Source organism: Myotis nattereri (assembly GCF_964212035.1).
Source record: "Myotis nattereri genome assembly, chromosome: 13".
Lineage (NCBI taxonomy): Eukaryota > Metazoa > Chordata > Mammalia > Chiroptera > Vespertilionidae > Myotis > Myotis nattereri.
This window is the reverse complement of record NC_138088.1, coordinates 20,966,983-20,982,595: the sequence shown is the minus strand read 5'-3', so window position 1 is coordinate 20,982,595 and position 15,613 is coordinate 20,966,983. Positions and strand designations below refer to the sequence as shown.

Sequence of the window (15,613 nt, the reverse complement as noted above, 5' to 3'; positions counted from 1 at the left end):
CCACAGAAGAGGAGGAAGAGGAACGACTGAAGGTGGAGGTAAGAGAATAAGGAGGGAGTATTCAGTGTCTGGGAGCCAAGGAAGCGGAGAGTGTCAGGCACTGTGGATCAGAGGTGGAACAATATATTTCATCGCCTTGTGATGCTGCTGGGCTTGGACCTAGAGGCCTCACTTTACCTTGCTTCAGTTCCCCGAAGTGCAGGGCTGAGGAACAATGCAAACTCCAAGGCTGACTCTATAAATAACCTTGTATTTCTATAGAACCTATTGATTTGGGGAGATGTGGGCTAGTTCAGTTAACTGAAGACCGAACGATGTAACATTTAACTGTATATAATTTACGTTAATTTAAAGGTCTATTATTTACAAAGCATTTTCACATATATTACTCAAATTTTCACTGCAGTTCCTATTTCATGGATGAGAAAAATTGTATGTGAAAATGCTCTGTAAAAATTGTGTAAATCATGGTGAAAATTTTGGTGGTGGTAGTTTTTACTATCACTAATCACTACTGTCTAATTAATTTTGAATATTTGACCAAGTAATTCTGAAGTGCTAAATTTTCAAATAATTGCTTACTGACTGCAGATATTAAAACACTGGCCACTAGCCTGGTGTTTTAAAACTAAAGTTGCAGCCCTGGCTGGTTTGGCTCAGTGGATAGAGCATCAGCCTGTGGACTGAAGGGTCCCAGGTTCGATTCTGGTCTTGGGCACATGCCCTTGGTGGCGAGCTTGATGCCTAGTAGGGGGCTTACAGGAGGCAGTTGATCAGTGATTCGCTCTCATCATTGATGTTTCTGTCTCTCTCTTCCTCTTAGAAATCAATAAAAATATATTTTAAAAAAACAACAAACTAAAATTGCAGCATAGACCTTTATAAATGGTTCTAGTAACTAAATTTTTAAAACTTTTTACTTTCTAGGATTACTAATACATTGTTTTTCCATGGGAGTATAACAGTTGGAGTTTTACATGAATTATATAGTTTTGTTTTATTTGTTTTTTTTAATTTTTATTTATTTATTTTTAAAAAATATATCTTTATTGATTTCAGGAGAGAGGGAGAGATAAAAACATCAGTGATGAGACTCACTGCACGCCCCCCACCCCCCCCACTGGGGGTCGAGCCCACAACGTGGGCATGTGCCTTGACCCGAATCGAACATGGGACCCCTCAGTCCTCAGGCCAATGCTCTATCCACTGAGCCAAACCGGCCAGGGCTATTTTTTTCTTTTTCTTTTTTCTTTTTTTGTTAATCCTCACCCGAGGATATTTTTCCATTGATTTTTAAGGGTGAGTGGAAGAGAGAGGGAAAGACAGAGAGAAACACATAGATTGGTTGCCTCTTGCAGGAGCCCTGACCAGGGCTGGGGGGCCAGGGGAGGAGCCTGCAACTAAGGTACATGCCCTTGACTGGAATCGAACCCGGGGCCGACGCTCTAGCCCAGTGATGGTGAACCTATGACACGTGTGTCAGAGGTGACACGCGAACTCATTTTTTTGGTTGATTTTTCTTTGTTAAATGGCATTTAAATATATAACATAAATATCAAAAATATAAATCTTTGTTTTACTGTGGTTGCAAATATCAAAAAATTTCTATATGTGACACGGCACCAGAGTTAAGTTAGGGTTTTTCAAAATGCTGACACGCCGAGCTCAAAAGGTTCGCCATCACTGCTCTAGCCACTGAACCAGACGGGCAAGGGCTGATTTGTTTTTTTCTTTAACCTGTTATTTATCAAAGTTCAGAGAGGAAGCATGATGTAAAAAAATATCATGGGTTTTCAAGTCAGATGGGTCTTGATTTCTAGCACTTCCACTTGCAGGAAATTCCACATGTGTGTCTTTAGCAAGGTACTGACCTCTAAGAACTTCTGTTTCCTCATCTTTAAAATGGTAAAAATAATACAGGTTCGTTATCCCTTATCCAAAATCCCTGGGCTAGATGTGTTTTGGAATTCAGAATTCTGGGGATTTTTAGAAGGGCAACACCCCAGAAGGGTTTTTGGGCCCCCAATCTATAATCAAACACCTTAATATTAAATATGAATATTCATTCTAATATAATAAATAAGAATTATCAATAGCCTCACATTAGTTCAAGTCCAATTTTGCCACCAAATGAGTTCGGGTCAGGTAAGGTTTTGTCTCCAAATAAGTTACAAAAAACCTTTCGGTTTTCAGAGCTTTATGGATATCGGAATTTCGGATAAGGGATTATGGACCTGTACTTCCCTTATAGGGTTGTTATGAAGATTTAAACAAGATAAGCCGAAAACACATTACACAATGCTGGGTAGGTACTCAATAAGTATTAATATTTTTTTCTCTTGGAGATATTAGAAGTTTTTGTGTTTTAATTGATAAATCTTGGGTTTTCATTCTTTTTTCTGCAAAAGAGTTATTTTAATTTCCTTTAAATCTAATGATGGGATTAGAGCCCTGTCCGGTTTGGCTCAGTGGATAGAGCGTTGGCCTGTGGACTGAAGGGTCCTGGGTTCCATTCAGGTCAAGGGCACATGCCTGGGTTGGGGGCTCGATCCCCAGTGGGGGGCATGCAGGAGGCAGCTGATCGATGATTCTCTCTCATTGATGTTTCTATCTCTCTCTACCTCTCCCTTCCTCTCTGAAATCAATAAAAACATTTTTTTAAAAGCATTGATAGAACACATTAATCTTTAAAAAAATAGTGATGAGATTAGAGAGGGGCTAGAGGCCAAGTCTTGAAAATGTAAAAGAAGAGAAAAAGCAATAGATGAGGCTAAGGCCTGGCATAAGAAACCAGCCTGGATGTCTGCCAGGCTACTTTTCAAGATAAAGGTATGTTGAGCTTTGCTGGTTGAGGAGTCATGCTCCAACTTCTTAGAGAAGAGCTTTTGACTCTGTCACTGCTGCTTTGTTTTTTTTCACAGAGTGATCGAAGGAAGTCAAGGCACCATTATGACTCAGATGAGAAATCAGAAACAAGAGAAAATGGTGTTGCAGATGACCTGGATGCTCCCAAGTCCAAAAAAGCTAAAATGAAAGAGAAGTTAAATGGAGACACTGAAGAAGGATATAATACACTTTCAAATGAATTTTCTAAGTCTCATAAGTCAAGAAGAAAAGATCTGTCAAATGGAGATATTGATGAATGTGAAAAAAAATCAAAGCGAGTATCATCCTTAGATAGTTCTACTCATAAGTCAAGTGATAATAAACTAGAGGAGGTATGGATGCTTTTTGTCTTGCATTTGACATTATCCTTGAAGTACAGGCTTGTTGGATTGATTAGATGAATTAGAATTGATTTTATAATATTTTCTGCTTAGTATTCAGTACTCTGTTGGACCTGGGAACCTCTGCAGCCGAAACCTGAGCCTTTTTTCCTTTGTCCCCTGTTTCTTTTAAGGTATTGCCTCTTTGGGGCGGAGGTGGGGGATGGTCAGATTTAAACCTTCCCTGTACATTTGGGTTCGTAAACAGTTTTTCCAAATTGCTTATTGATGGTCACATACTTGCATTCCTTATGGTTATTTTGGACCCTACTAGTACTCATGAATTGACTTCTGACTTCCTGAAATAAGGTACATAAGCCCTCTTGACTTTGTGTGTTTTGCCTTCTGCTTTTTCTGCTTCTATAACAATAGCAACTTTAAATGATCTTTAAGTCTTTGAAATTCAATCTTAAAGCTGCATTTTTAAAAAGGAATGAAACATATAAAAATGATCTGAAAAAATCTGTTCTCTTGAATATTTTGGGGGAAGTGTAGTTTAGTATAGAATCTTCTATACTATGCTTTTGCCCAGTATTTGTTACAATAGATATTTTCTTGCATAGAATTTGTTTAGTTTGTTTTTGCAGTTTTTCTCTACCAGAGTTCATAGATTTTTCTAGGTATCATAAATTGTCAGTGATTTAGAAAGATGTTTAGAAAGAAACAGCTTTGATATTCTTAATAATTCTTGGTAATTAATAATTCCTTAAAATTTTTTAATCTGATAGTTGCTAATATAAATACATTTGAGCTTAATTTAATATGTAATCTTGGGGAGCTTTGGGAATAGATGTTGAGTCTTTGTCTTACAATATGGTGGTTTTTTTATTTGTGAATTTGCTATTGGTCAGGAAGCACATATATTATAGATTGATCTAAATAAGGCCCTACAAATCTGTATTGCTAGCAATGGACTGTACAAGTTGCTCACTCTATTGGGATTTTGCCTGGTACAATGATGCTCTGTATTATAATAGACTTAACTGTTTATAATTTTATTTAGATCATGTTATAGTTCAATAATTCTATTTCTAGGAATTTATCTTTCTAAGGAGATAATTATGAGGTGTGCAGAAATGTATGAATAAGTACTCTTAATACAGGGACATTGTTGATAATAGCCAAAATTTAAACATCCTAAGTGTCTGATAGTGGGCAATTGGCTTAAAAAAATATGCTATATCCATGCAATAGCATACGTCTATCCTAAAGGTCAGAGAAGAATGTTAAAAAGGCATTTAGTGTATCATAGTAAATGGGAAAAAAAAGCAGATAACATAACAGTGTATACAGTATTGCTTTGTTTTTACTTTAAAAATTTGTATGTGTATAGAGTGAGGATTGGGAGAATGTCTGTTTCAAATGTGGCTTTAGCTGACCGGATTATAGGTAATTTTTAAATTTCTGTTTATGTATGGTTTCTAATATTTCTACAATGAAAATGTGTTACTTTTGTAATATGTTTTTTCTTTTAATCTTAAAAAAATGACAGCGTTGAGGTTTGCTTAATGACTTACAATTTGAATTTGATATGTCTTTTATCTGATTCCCTATTTGAAAATTGCTATTGTGTGTGGTTCTGGAACTACTTTCTTTAAACACACCAATAATAAAGTTTATGGGTAGATATATTGTCTTTGTTTTATATACACACTGACTAGTACACAGAGTTTCTAATCTTAAATGATGATGTTATGCTAACCTGTATATATGTTAAAGAAATTTTCAAGCTTACAGGAACTTTTATTTGTATCAGAGACCTTAAAAAATGCTGTTTAGAGCTATAGAACAACTTTTTTTAAAAATATATTTTATTGATTTTTTACAGAGAGGAAGGAAGAGAGAGATAGAGAGTTAGAAACATCGATGGGAGAGAAACATCGATCAGCCGCCTCCTGCACATCTCCTACTGGGGATGTGCCCGCAACCGAGGTACATGCCCTTGACCGGAATCGAACCTGGGATTTCAGTCTGCAGGCAGACGCTCTATCCACTGAGCCAAACCGGTTTCGGCTATAGAACAACTTTTTAACTTTTATTTTTGGAAGCAATTTACTTTCCTCATGTGTAATTTCTTTTAGGGCTGTTTTATTGGCTGGTATTAATTCTCATAATAATTAATATTGTTTATATCTGTGAATATGATTTAGACTTAGCTTTTTTTGTAATATCTTAGTTAAATGGAAATATAATTTTGATTTATGTAGTAGATATATTACTAAAGGGAGTCTTATGTGTGAATTAATTATTTTTAAGTGTACTATGGAAGATGTATTGAGTAAGCTTGTTATTTAAAGGGATTCTTTTGAAATTAAAAGTATTTCCCACTAATTTATCTTGTAAGTTAATCTATACAGTTTTTGCCAGTACAAACTAAAGTTGTTTTGTTAACTTATTTAGTAAATAAAAACAGTAAATGAGTAAAAGATTCTAAATGCCTAGTCAAATATGAACTATATTAGTTAGAACTTTGATTTCATTTTGACAGACCCTAACACGTGAACAGAAAGAAGGAGCCTTCTCCAATTTCCCTATTTCTGAAGAGACTATAAAGCTTCTCAAAGGTACTATGAATTTAGTGGATATGGAATTGAAAGTCTAAATCTAAAAACCAAATTTTCTGTCCAAAAGGAGACTATAGAAAGCATAAATAGTTCTTCTTTAATTGCAGTCATTTCTGCATCATCCTTTTGGTATTCTGATCTGTTTTTGACTCTAAAGAATTATATGTAATTGTCAAAAGTTAGACCATTAAAAAAAAGAATTCCTCTTTGGGGCAGAGATAACTGTAAATGTCACTAGGTGGTATCTTTGGGCAGATGTTGAGGAATTAGGATTGTCATTTTCAAAGAAATGTATTTTTTCCTAATGCTAGTCTTATATAAATATTTCAACGAAATCTCATTTTTCAGGTCGAGGGGTAACGTATCTGTTTCCTATTCAAGTTAAGACCTTTGGTCCTGTATATGAAGGAAAAGATTTAATTGCTCAAGCACGAACAGGAACAGGGAAGACATTTTCTTTTGCCATTCCCTTGATTGAAAGACTCCAAAGATATCAAGAGACAATTAAAAAAAGCCGCTCACCAAAGGTAACCATTATAGGAGTAAAAGGTTTAAACATTAGTCTAATGAAACGGGAAAGAAAGAGTGTACTTGTTTTAAGTTTAAGTACCTCCCATGATAGAAAAATTAGCTCTGTGGCATAAAGTAAAAATTTGGGTCCTAAATCATAAATTTGTTGATTTTTTTTTTTAACATAAAAAAAAATCTCAAGGCTAAAGCGAAGTAGTTATTGCTTATGAATGTAATGTGTATGGATTCATAGACATCTTTGATAACTGTATAATTATTTTGAAGCCAGCATATCTAATGTTAGAAGTATTTACAGTTAGTATTTTTTAGTGAACTTCTTTTAGTCATGACCTTTGCTTTTAAAGAATGAATTTGCTAAAGAGGTATTCATTTATTTGGTCATTCAGCAAATTATCAATTTTTATTTCATTGGTTAACTTTAAGAAGAGACTATAGAAATGATATTGCTGATCCCTATGTTATTGGGGTACTGAAGATCTGTTTTTTTAAAATATATTTATATTGATTTCAGAGAGGAAGGGGGAGGGAGAGAAAGATAGAAACATCAATGATGACAGAGAATCATCGATTGGCTGCCTCCTGCACGCCCCCCCACTGGGGATTGAACCCACAACCCAGGCGTGAGCCCATGACCGGAATCGAACCCAGGTCCCTTCAGTCTGCAGCTCAGTGCTCTAACAGGCTAGGTCTGGAGATCTGTTTTTATAAGTAGTAAAGAACAAAGAGGACCTAGTTTAAGGTTCATAAAAGTGAAGAAGAAAAAAAATCAACATAATTTGAAAAGATATGTGACTAAAACTAATTAGTTTTTTTGAGACTATTAAATGATATTGCAGTAGGAAAGTATCACATATATGAATATAATTAAGTCATAATGGTCTTGGATCAGGTTGGCCAACAGGCCAAATCTTTTTCAGAGTGTTCTGCTCCTTAGGTGAAATTAGGAAAGATTGCAAGTAATAGAAATAGGACACAATCCCAGCACTGCCTTAAGAAGCTTTTATGCTAGAAGCACACTACTGGAAATTCCAGGTCTGCCACTTCTAGCTATTTGATCTTGGGCAAGAGTCTTAACTTCTCTAAGCCTCAGATTCCTCATTTGTAAAATTGGGATAATCCACCTCACAGACTTTTTGTGAGGATTAAATTAGATAATTTACGAAAATCACTACTGAGCATTTATTCCACAAATATTTTTTTGAGTATCTGTTCTGTGCCAGGTACTGTTTGAAGTACAAGGAATACAGTAATTCAAACGCACATAAATCCTTGCCTTCTTGGAGTTTATATTTTAGTGGGTGGGACAGACAATAAATAAATAAGTAAAATATGGATATCTTATATGGTATAAATGCTAGAAGAAATGAGTGAGAGGATATGAAAAAAGAGTTAGTAAGCTCATTGAGAAAGTGAGATTTGAAAAGAAACCTGAAGGAAGTAAGGGAAGATATAAATATAAGCTATTGTTCTTGTTATTTGTGCTGTCTTTAAGTACCATGTTGAGATTCCTAGTTTTAAATACACCTTTAAAAAGTCTTCTCAGTTTGAATTTAGACATCTTTAGAAAAGTATTTTTTTGTTTTTTTAAACCTCTTGCTCAGGTACTTGTTTTGGCTCCTACAAGGGAACTGGCAAATCAAGTAGCCAAAGACTTCAAAGATATAACTAGGAAACTCAGTGTAGCGTGTTTTTATGGTGGAACATCATATCAAAGCCAAAGTGAGTAAATATGTATGATAATAGCGCAAATATCTATTTGCTACTTTAAAAATCTAAAGAAATAGCAGGAAAATATATTTAATTTACATATTGCTGATATTTCTCTCCTCTCACAGTTAATCATATTCGAAATGGTATTGACATCTTGGTTGGGACCCCTGGTCGTATCAAAGACCATCTGCAGAGCGGCCGATTAGATCTTTCTAAACTGCGCCACGTTGTGCTTGATGAAGTGGATCAAATGTTAGATTTAGGTTTTGCTGACCAAGTTGAAGATATCATCCATGAGTCCTACAAAACTGGTACATCTTAATTCAAAATAAGCACATTAGCAATTCTCTTATCTAAAAACTTACGAATTTTTTATTTTGTAATTTTTACGACATTGTCCCCAATGTTTTTCTAACACAACTCAGGTTATTTGGTATCTGTTCTCTTCCCGAACAAGAAAATACAGTAGCTTACTTTAACTATTTTCTTAGCTTTCTATGCTTTCTTCCATGTATTATTTTTTATAAATAGTAGTTAGATTTCCTAAATCAATTTATTGACTTCTTTGCGCATTCTTCCTTTTTAAATTCTCACCTTCCTTCTGGTTTTCTTCATATTTCCCCCCAGTTTTGAAAGTTTTAATGATTGCAATGAAGTTTGTATGTTCAAAATTCATCCCTTTTTCAGTTTTTCACTATTTCTTTGAGGTTTGGGGGGATTTTTAAGAGTTTACTGCATCATATTAAGAAAGCATTTGAATTCTTTCTGTTTAAGATGCTGAAGACAATCCTCAAACTTTACTTTTTTCTGCAACTTGCCCACAGTGGGTATACAAAGTTGCAAAAAAATACATGAAATCCAGATATGAACAGGTTGACCTTGTTGGAAAAATGACTCAAAAGGCTGCAACTACTGTGGAAGTAAGTAGCTTTCCAGCGTGATAGATTTTAACTTTTAGTTGGTATTTTGAAATTTGTTGAAGCTAAACTTAAGTTTTGGGTACCACTTCAAGCCAAATCTCTTTTTTGCCCTTAGTCAGTAAGATACTTATATAATTCTATGTCTGTGACTGAGGAACAGAGTAGAATAAATAGGGAAGAAATATGAACAGGCAAATTCCAGAAGATTTAAACAAGCAGCCATTGAGACAGTAAGTATGTAGAATATGACAGAGGAGTCGATTCATATCAATTTAAAAAGAATAGTGCTGGGATAATTTATTAAAGTTTAGGTGGAAAAAAGTTAGATCCTCATCTAATATTATATACCAAAAAATTTTCCAAAAGATTTTTTAGAAATTAAGGCATAAAATTATTTAAAGCACATGTAGATGAACAATTATTTGATATTAGGAAAAGGAAGGGTTTTCTAAACAAAGTCAGAAGAATATATCATAAAGAAAAAGGTTGATAATTTTGGCTTCATGAAAATTTAAACCAATAGTATGTTTTTTTGAAAAGAAATTAAAGGTAACATTTGTATAGTTTATTATAGTCAGGTATGTACCATATATGTGACTTCCTCATTTAATGTATATATATGTGGAAGTAGATGAAAATAGGCTAAATGAACAATAGCAAAATCTGTAAATACAATGTAATGGTTAAAAAGAATGAATTCGAGTGATACGAACCAAATTACAAAGTGATATGTACAGATTCATAATATTAAAAAACAAAACACAAAAAATGCTACATTCTTTAGGTATTTATGTAAATGTACAAAGATAAGTCGGAAGGACAAACATCAAGTTCATAATGACTACTTCTAAGAAAGAGGACTTTTATAATATGGGATGGTCAGAGGAAGCTTTGTATATTTTGTAATGGCTGAAAGTTTTATAATAAGAATGTAAAATGTATCAGTAAAAATTTATTAAGGATGTTTTCAAACATACACAAAAATTGGATAATATAAGGGATTTAATATACTTATCACCAGGTTTTAAGAAATGATTTTTTCTACATCCGATAGTCTTTCTTCATCCGTACATTTGAAGCAATCTAGTTATCTCATCTTCATATAATTTAATATATTTTTTTAAAAGATAAGGGCTCTTTAAAAAACAACCACCCAGAAAACTACAAAGTTTTTATCACAGTAGAAGAAAACAATACTTCTTTAATACCGTTAAATATCTAAGGTCCACATTACCCTACTTGTCTTTTTTTTAATAGTTTGAGTCTGGATCTAAATAAGATCTTTACATTGCACTGGTTTGTGTGTCTTAAATCTTTTGTAATCTGTAGATTTCCTCTGTCCTTTTATTCCTTGTAATATTTTTTTGAAAAGAACTGAACAGTTAGTTGTCTTACAAGTTTTCCACAGTCTCAATTTTGCCGATTTGCAACCCTGTAGTGTTATTTAACATGCTCCTCTGCCTTCATTTTCCCTGTGAACTAATGGTTAGGTTGTGAGACCTGTTCAGATTCAGGTTGTTTTCTTTTTTTTTGAGAGTGAGGGAAGCAACACTTTGTTGTAGGTCAGTGATGACGAGCCTTTTGAGCTCGGCGTGTCAGCATTTTGAAAAACCCTAACTTAACTCTGGTGCCGTGTCACATATAGAAATTTTTTGATATTTGCAACCATAGTAAAACAAAGGCTTATATTTTTGATATTTTATATATTTAAATGCCATTTAACAAAGAAAAATCAACCAAAAAAATGAGTTCACGTGTCACCTCTGACACGCGTGTCATAGGTTCGCCATCACTGTTGTAGGTAGTACAAATGGTTCTTAGCTTTCTTCTGTGTGCTCTGTATTTTCCAGGTGTTCTATAATTTATATGTTACATTTTAAAAACAGTTTTATTGAGGTATATGTTAAAATGCACAGATTTAAAATGTACAAATAGTATAAGTTTTTTAACATGAAATTTTATAAACACTACAAAAAGTTGAATTTCACAGTGGACACCATATATTCACCAACTGCTGGAGTCTGTCATTAACATTTTACTATATTTGCTTTGTCACTTATCTACCCATCCCTATATCCATTTTTTTTTTTGATGCATTTCAAATTGCAGAAATCAGTATATCTCCCCTTAAGTATTTTAGCATGCATGTCTTTTAGAGCTCAATATTTACAAAGTTTTTATTGAGACAAAATTCTAATAACTAAATTTAATCTTGTAAAGTGTGCAATTCAGTATCATTTAGTACATTAACAGTGTTGTACAACCATCTCTTCTATCTATTCCCCAGATACTTCATCACCCCAAAAGGAAACCTGTAACCATTTAGTAATTAATTTCTCTTTCCTCTAGCAGCTGCTAATCTGCTTTTTGTCTCTGGAGTTACTTATTCTGGATATTTCGTATAAATGTAATCATATAATATGTGACTTTTGTGTGTTTAGCTTCTGTCACAGCTAGTTTCTGAAGTTCACCCATATAATATTTACAGTTTTTAAAAATATGATTTGCATGCAAAAAATTGCAAACATTTAAACCTACATTTGTTTGTTTTGCCCAGTTCATATAGGTGCATAAATCCCCATCAAAATATAGAATATTACCATCATCCCAGGAAGTGCCCTCATGCTTCTTCCCAGTCTCCTATCCTTAGGCAGCCACTGTTGTGGTTTTTTTCTACCATAGACTAGTTTTGTTTGTTTTAGAACAGCATGTAAATGGAATTATAATATGTATACTCTTTTTTTCTAAAAGTCTTCATTCATTCTCCCAGCATGTTTTGAGATTCATCTATAATGTTGGATGTGTCAGTAGTTGGTTTCTCTCTCTGTTTCTCTCTAAGTTGGTTTCTTTTAATTACTGAATAGTACTCCATTGTATAAAATATACTACAGTTTGTTTATCCTTTTGCCTATTGATGGCCATTTGTATACTGTTTTTAAATGAGATTGTGGAGAATCATTGTCTTATTGTCTCCCAGGAAAGCCAATTCTTGAACAGATAGGAAGAAAAATGTACAAGAGAAATTTTTTTTAATGAAACATATTTGGCATTTTCTTTCCTCAAAGCATTTGGCCATCCAATGCCATTGGTCTCAGAGGCCAGCAGTTATTGGAGATGTCCTTCAAGTCTACAGTGGGTCTGAAGGGAGGGCTATTATTTTCTGTGAGACCAAAAAGAATGTAACTGAAATGGCCATGAATCCACACATAAAACAGGTAAGTCTTTTTTTCATGGTTCCTCTAATTGAGATTACATGGGTGAATCACTAAACAAAAAATCATTGTCATTTGTGGTCCAAGTTTGATAGTCATTTTAAAATATATATTTTTTTGATTTTAGAGAGGAAGGGTGGGAGAAAGAAAGCTAGAAACATCAAAGATAAGAGAGCCTTATTGAACGGCTGCCTCCTGCACACCCCCTTCTAGGGATCCAATCCTCAACCAAGGCATGTGCCACGACTGGGAATCGAACCCTGACCTCCTGGTTCATAGGTCAGCGCTTAACCACTGACTCACACCAGCCAGACTTAATAGTCATTTTTAGAATTGGGTCTAGTTCAGAAAGAAGTTGTAGTCAGCCTTAAATGATCTGGTAAGTTAGGATAGAATTCTACCCATTTTCATCAGGTTTTCTAAAGATTTTGCAGATGTGAGCTTCAGAACATACAGGTAGATGCCCAGCCGGCATTGCTCAGTGGTAGAGCGTGGACCTATAAACCAGGAGGTCACAGTTCGATTGCCAGTCAGGGCACATGCCTGGGTTGCAGGCTTGATCCCCAATGTGGGGTGTGCAGGAGGCAGCTAATCAAGGATTCTCTCTAATCATTGATGTTTCTCTCTCTCTCCCTCTCCCTTCCTCTGAAATCAATAAAAATATATGTAAAAAAGAAAATACAGAGGTAGAAATATAGTGAGTTTCTATGGGTAAGAGTGGGTAATATTTTAGAGTTGTATTGTAAAGTGAATCACAAATACTTAATGAATCAGAATACTAAGTCCATGTCTTTTTTCTTTTAACTTTTTTTTCTTTAAGCCTTATTCCAGGATATTTTTCCATTGATTTTTAGAGAGAGTAGAAGAGAGAGGGAAAGACAGAAATATTGATATGAGAGAAACACATCGGTTGCCTCCTGCACATGCTCTGTCCGAAGGCCAATACTCTATCCACTGAGCCAAACCGACTAGGGCAGTGGTTCTCAACCTGTGGGTCGTGACCCCTTTGGGGGTTGAACAACCCTTTCACAGGGGTCGCCTAAGACCTTCGGAAAACACATATATAATTACTTATTGTTTTTGTGATTAATCACTATGCTTTAATTATTTTTAATTTGTAACAATGAAAATACATCCTGCATATCAGATATTTACATTACAATTCATAACAGTAGCAAAATTACAGTTATGAAGTAGCAACAAAAATAATTTTATGGTTGGGGGTCACCACAACATGAGGAACTGTATTAAAGGGTCTCGGCATTAGGAAGGTTGAGAACCACTGGACTAGAGCTTTCTTTAACTTTAAAAAATATATGTTTTTTTATTGATTTCAGAGAGGAAGGGAGAGGGAAAAAGAAAGAAACATCAATGAAGAGAGAAAATCATTGATCAGCTGCCTCCTGCATGTCCCCTGGGCATGTGCCCTGACCTAGAATCGAACCATGACTATGTGGTTCATAGGTTCACGCTCAACCACTGAGCCACACCGGCTGGGCTTAACTTTTTATTATAGAAAATTTCAGACATGTACAAAAGTCAACAGTCTAATGAATTCCTATGTACTCATCCTCCAGTTGTAACAATTATCTTATTTCATCCAAATTCTACTCATTTCTTGCTCCTAAATTATTTTCATGCAAACCCTAGAAAACATATGCCCATGTATATTTGGGAATATGTCTCTAAAAGAAGAGGATTATTTTTTTAAAAAAACCACAATGCTATTATTATTTTTGTTGTTATTAATCCTCACCCAAGGATATTTTTTTATCAATTTTTAGAGAGAATGGGAGGGAAGGATGAAAGGGAAAGGAAAGGAAGGAAGAAGGTGGGGAGAGAGAGAGAGAGAGAAAGAAAGATCTATGTGAAAGAGACATTGATTGGTTGCCTCCTACACACGGATTGAACCTGCAACCCAGGTATGTGCCCTTGACTGGAAATCGAACCCTGGACCCTTCAGTGCAGGGGCCAACGCTCTTAACCATTTAGCAACACCAGCCAATGGCACAATGCTGTCATTTTTTTTTAAATATTTTATTGGCTTTTTACAGAGAAGAAGGGAGAGGGACAGAGAGCCAGAAACATGGATGAGAGAGATCGATCAGCTGCCTCCCGCACACCCCCCACCTGGGTCGTGCCCTCAACCCAGGTACATGCCCTTGACCGGAATCGAACCTGGGACCCCTCAGTCTGCAGGCCGACGCTCTATACACTGAGCCAAACCGGTTCGGCAATGCTGTCATTTTTTAATTAACAGTAATTAATATCTTGAACTATTAATTAGCATTCAGGTTCCCAATTGCCTCATAAGTGCTTTGCTTTTCCTTAAATAGTTTTTTCTTGAATCTGGATCCAGATAAGATTCTTACATTGTGTGTTTTCATTAAGTCTCTTTAATATATAAGTCAAAGTTCTATTCTGGTGAGGGCACATGCCCTGGGGTTGCTGCCTCGATATCAGTAGGGGGCATGGAGGAGATTCTCTGATTCTCTGATCACTGATTCTCTCTCATCATTGCTGTTTCTCTCTCTCTCTCCCTTCCTCTGAAATCAACAACAAAAAAAGAGAAAGAAACCAAGTTTCCATAAATAATCTAGTGTATTGCTTCTATGCAGTATCATTTAACATGTTTCTCTGTCTTCTGTATTTCCTGAAAATTCAGGTTTGTTTATTAAGAGAAAATTATTTCATTCGTGTATATTTTCATCAGGAGGTGTGTAAAATGTCTTGTGCTTTCTCTTTTTGTGACAACATCCTTTGATAATAATGCCGTCAGTCCTTATATCATAATCTCTTTAGTCATGTTTCTGTCTGTAACTAGTTATAGATCCTGAAGAAAGACTCATGGAGACAATATTGCCTATTGATAGCTTGTTTATAACTGTATACCTGGAAATAATTTTGGCTGAATATATAATTATTGGTTTGCATTTTCTTTGGTATCTTAAATATTTTTTATTTTTTGAATAAAGCATACTAAAAAAGTCTGATGCCAGTCAGACTTTTTTCCCCTTATAAGTGATTTTGGTCTTTTGCCTAAACACAAAAGACTTTTTTCTTTAAAAATCAGTAGTTATACTAGAATATATTTTGGTGTTGCTCTTGGTCACTTTTTCTGGGTACACAATCAATGTACATGTGCAATTTGTTATTCCAAATATACATGTTTTTAATTTCAGCAACATTTTTTTGAATTATAATTTTTTGGTATTTGGTTTGATTGCTTTGGAGTTTTTCTTTAGGAACTCTTGTTGGCATTGGCTCTTCTTTTCTCTCTCCTTTGTCACTTAATCTCAAATTCTTTTCATCTTCAATTTTCAAAACTTCCCATTTTTAAGGCATCATCTATCCTGTTTAGTTAGTCTTATATTCTAATACAGTCTTCATTTGTGAAAAGTTTTCCTCTC

At 34.7% G+C, this 15,613-nt stretch overlaps 1 protein-coding gene across 3 annotated transcripts in view; it reads left to right on the top strand.

Annotated features, from left to right (window-relative positions):
• Positions 1-15,613, top strand: part of DDX50 (DExD-box helicase 50) — a gene marked incomplete at its 5' end in the record, with an annotated part of 30,052 nt that overhangs the window by 1,897 nt on the left and 12,542 nt on the right. Inside the window, 8 exons of one of the 3 annotated variants that reach the window (XM_081105017.1) lie at positions 2,252-2,305; positions 2,922-3,218; positions 5,755-5,830; positions 6,179-6,357; positions 7,963-8,080; positions 8,197-8,382; positions 8,846-8,991; positions 12,057-12,206. In XM_081105017.1, coding sequence (XP_080961143.1) covers positions 2,252-2,305; positions 2,922-3,218; positions 5,755-5,830; positions 6,179-6,357; positions 7,963-8,080; positions 8,197-8,382; positions 8,846-8,991; positions 12,057-12,206 — 1,206 coding nt within the window. Of the gene's footprint in view, positions 1-2,251; positions 2,306-2,921; positions 3,219-5,754; positions 5,831-6,178; positions 6,358-7,962; positions 8,081-8,196; positions 8,383-8,845; positions 8,992-12,056; positions 12,207-15,613 lie in introns of those variants that run through there. The other 2 variants (XM_081105016.1, XM_081105015.1) reach the window with 2 other exon arrangements.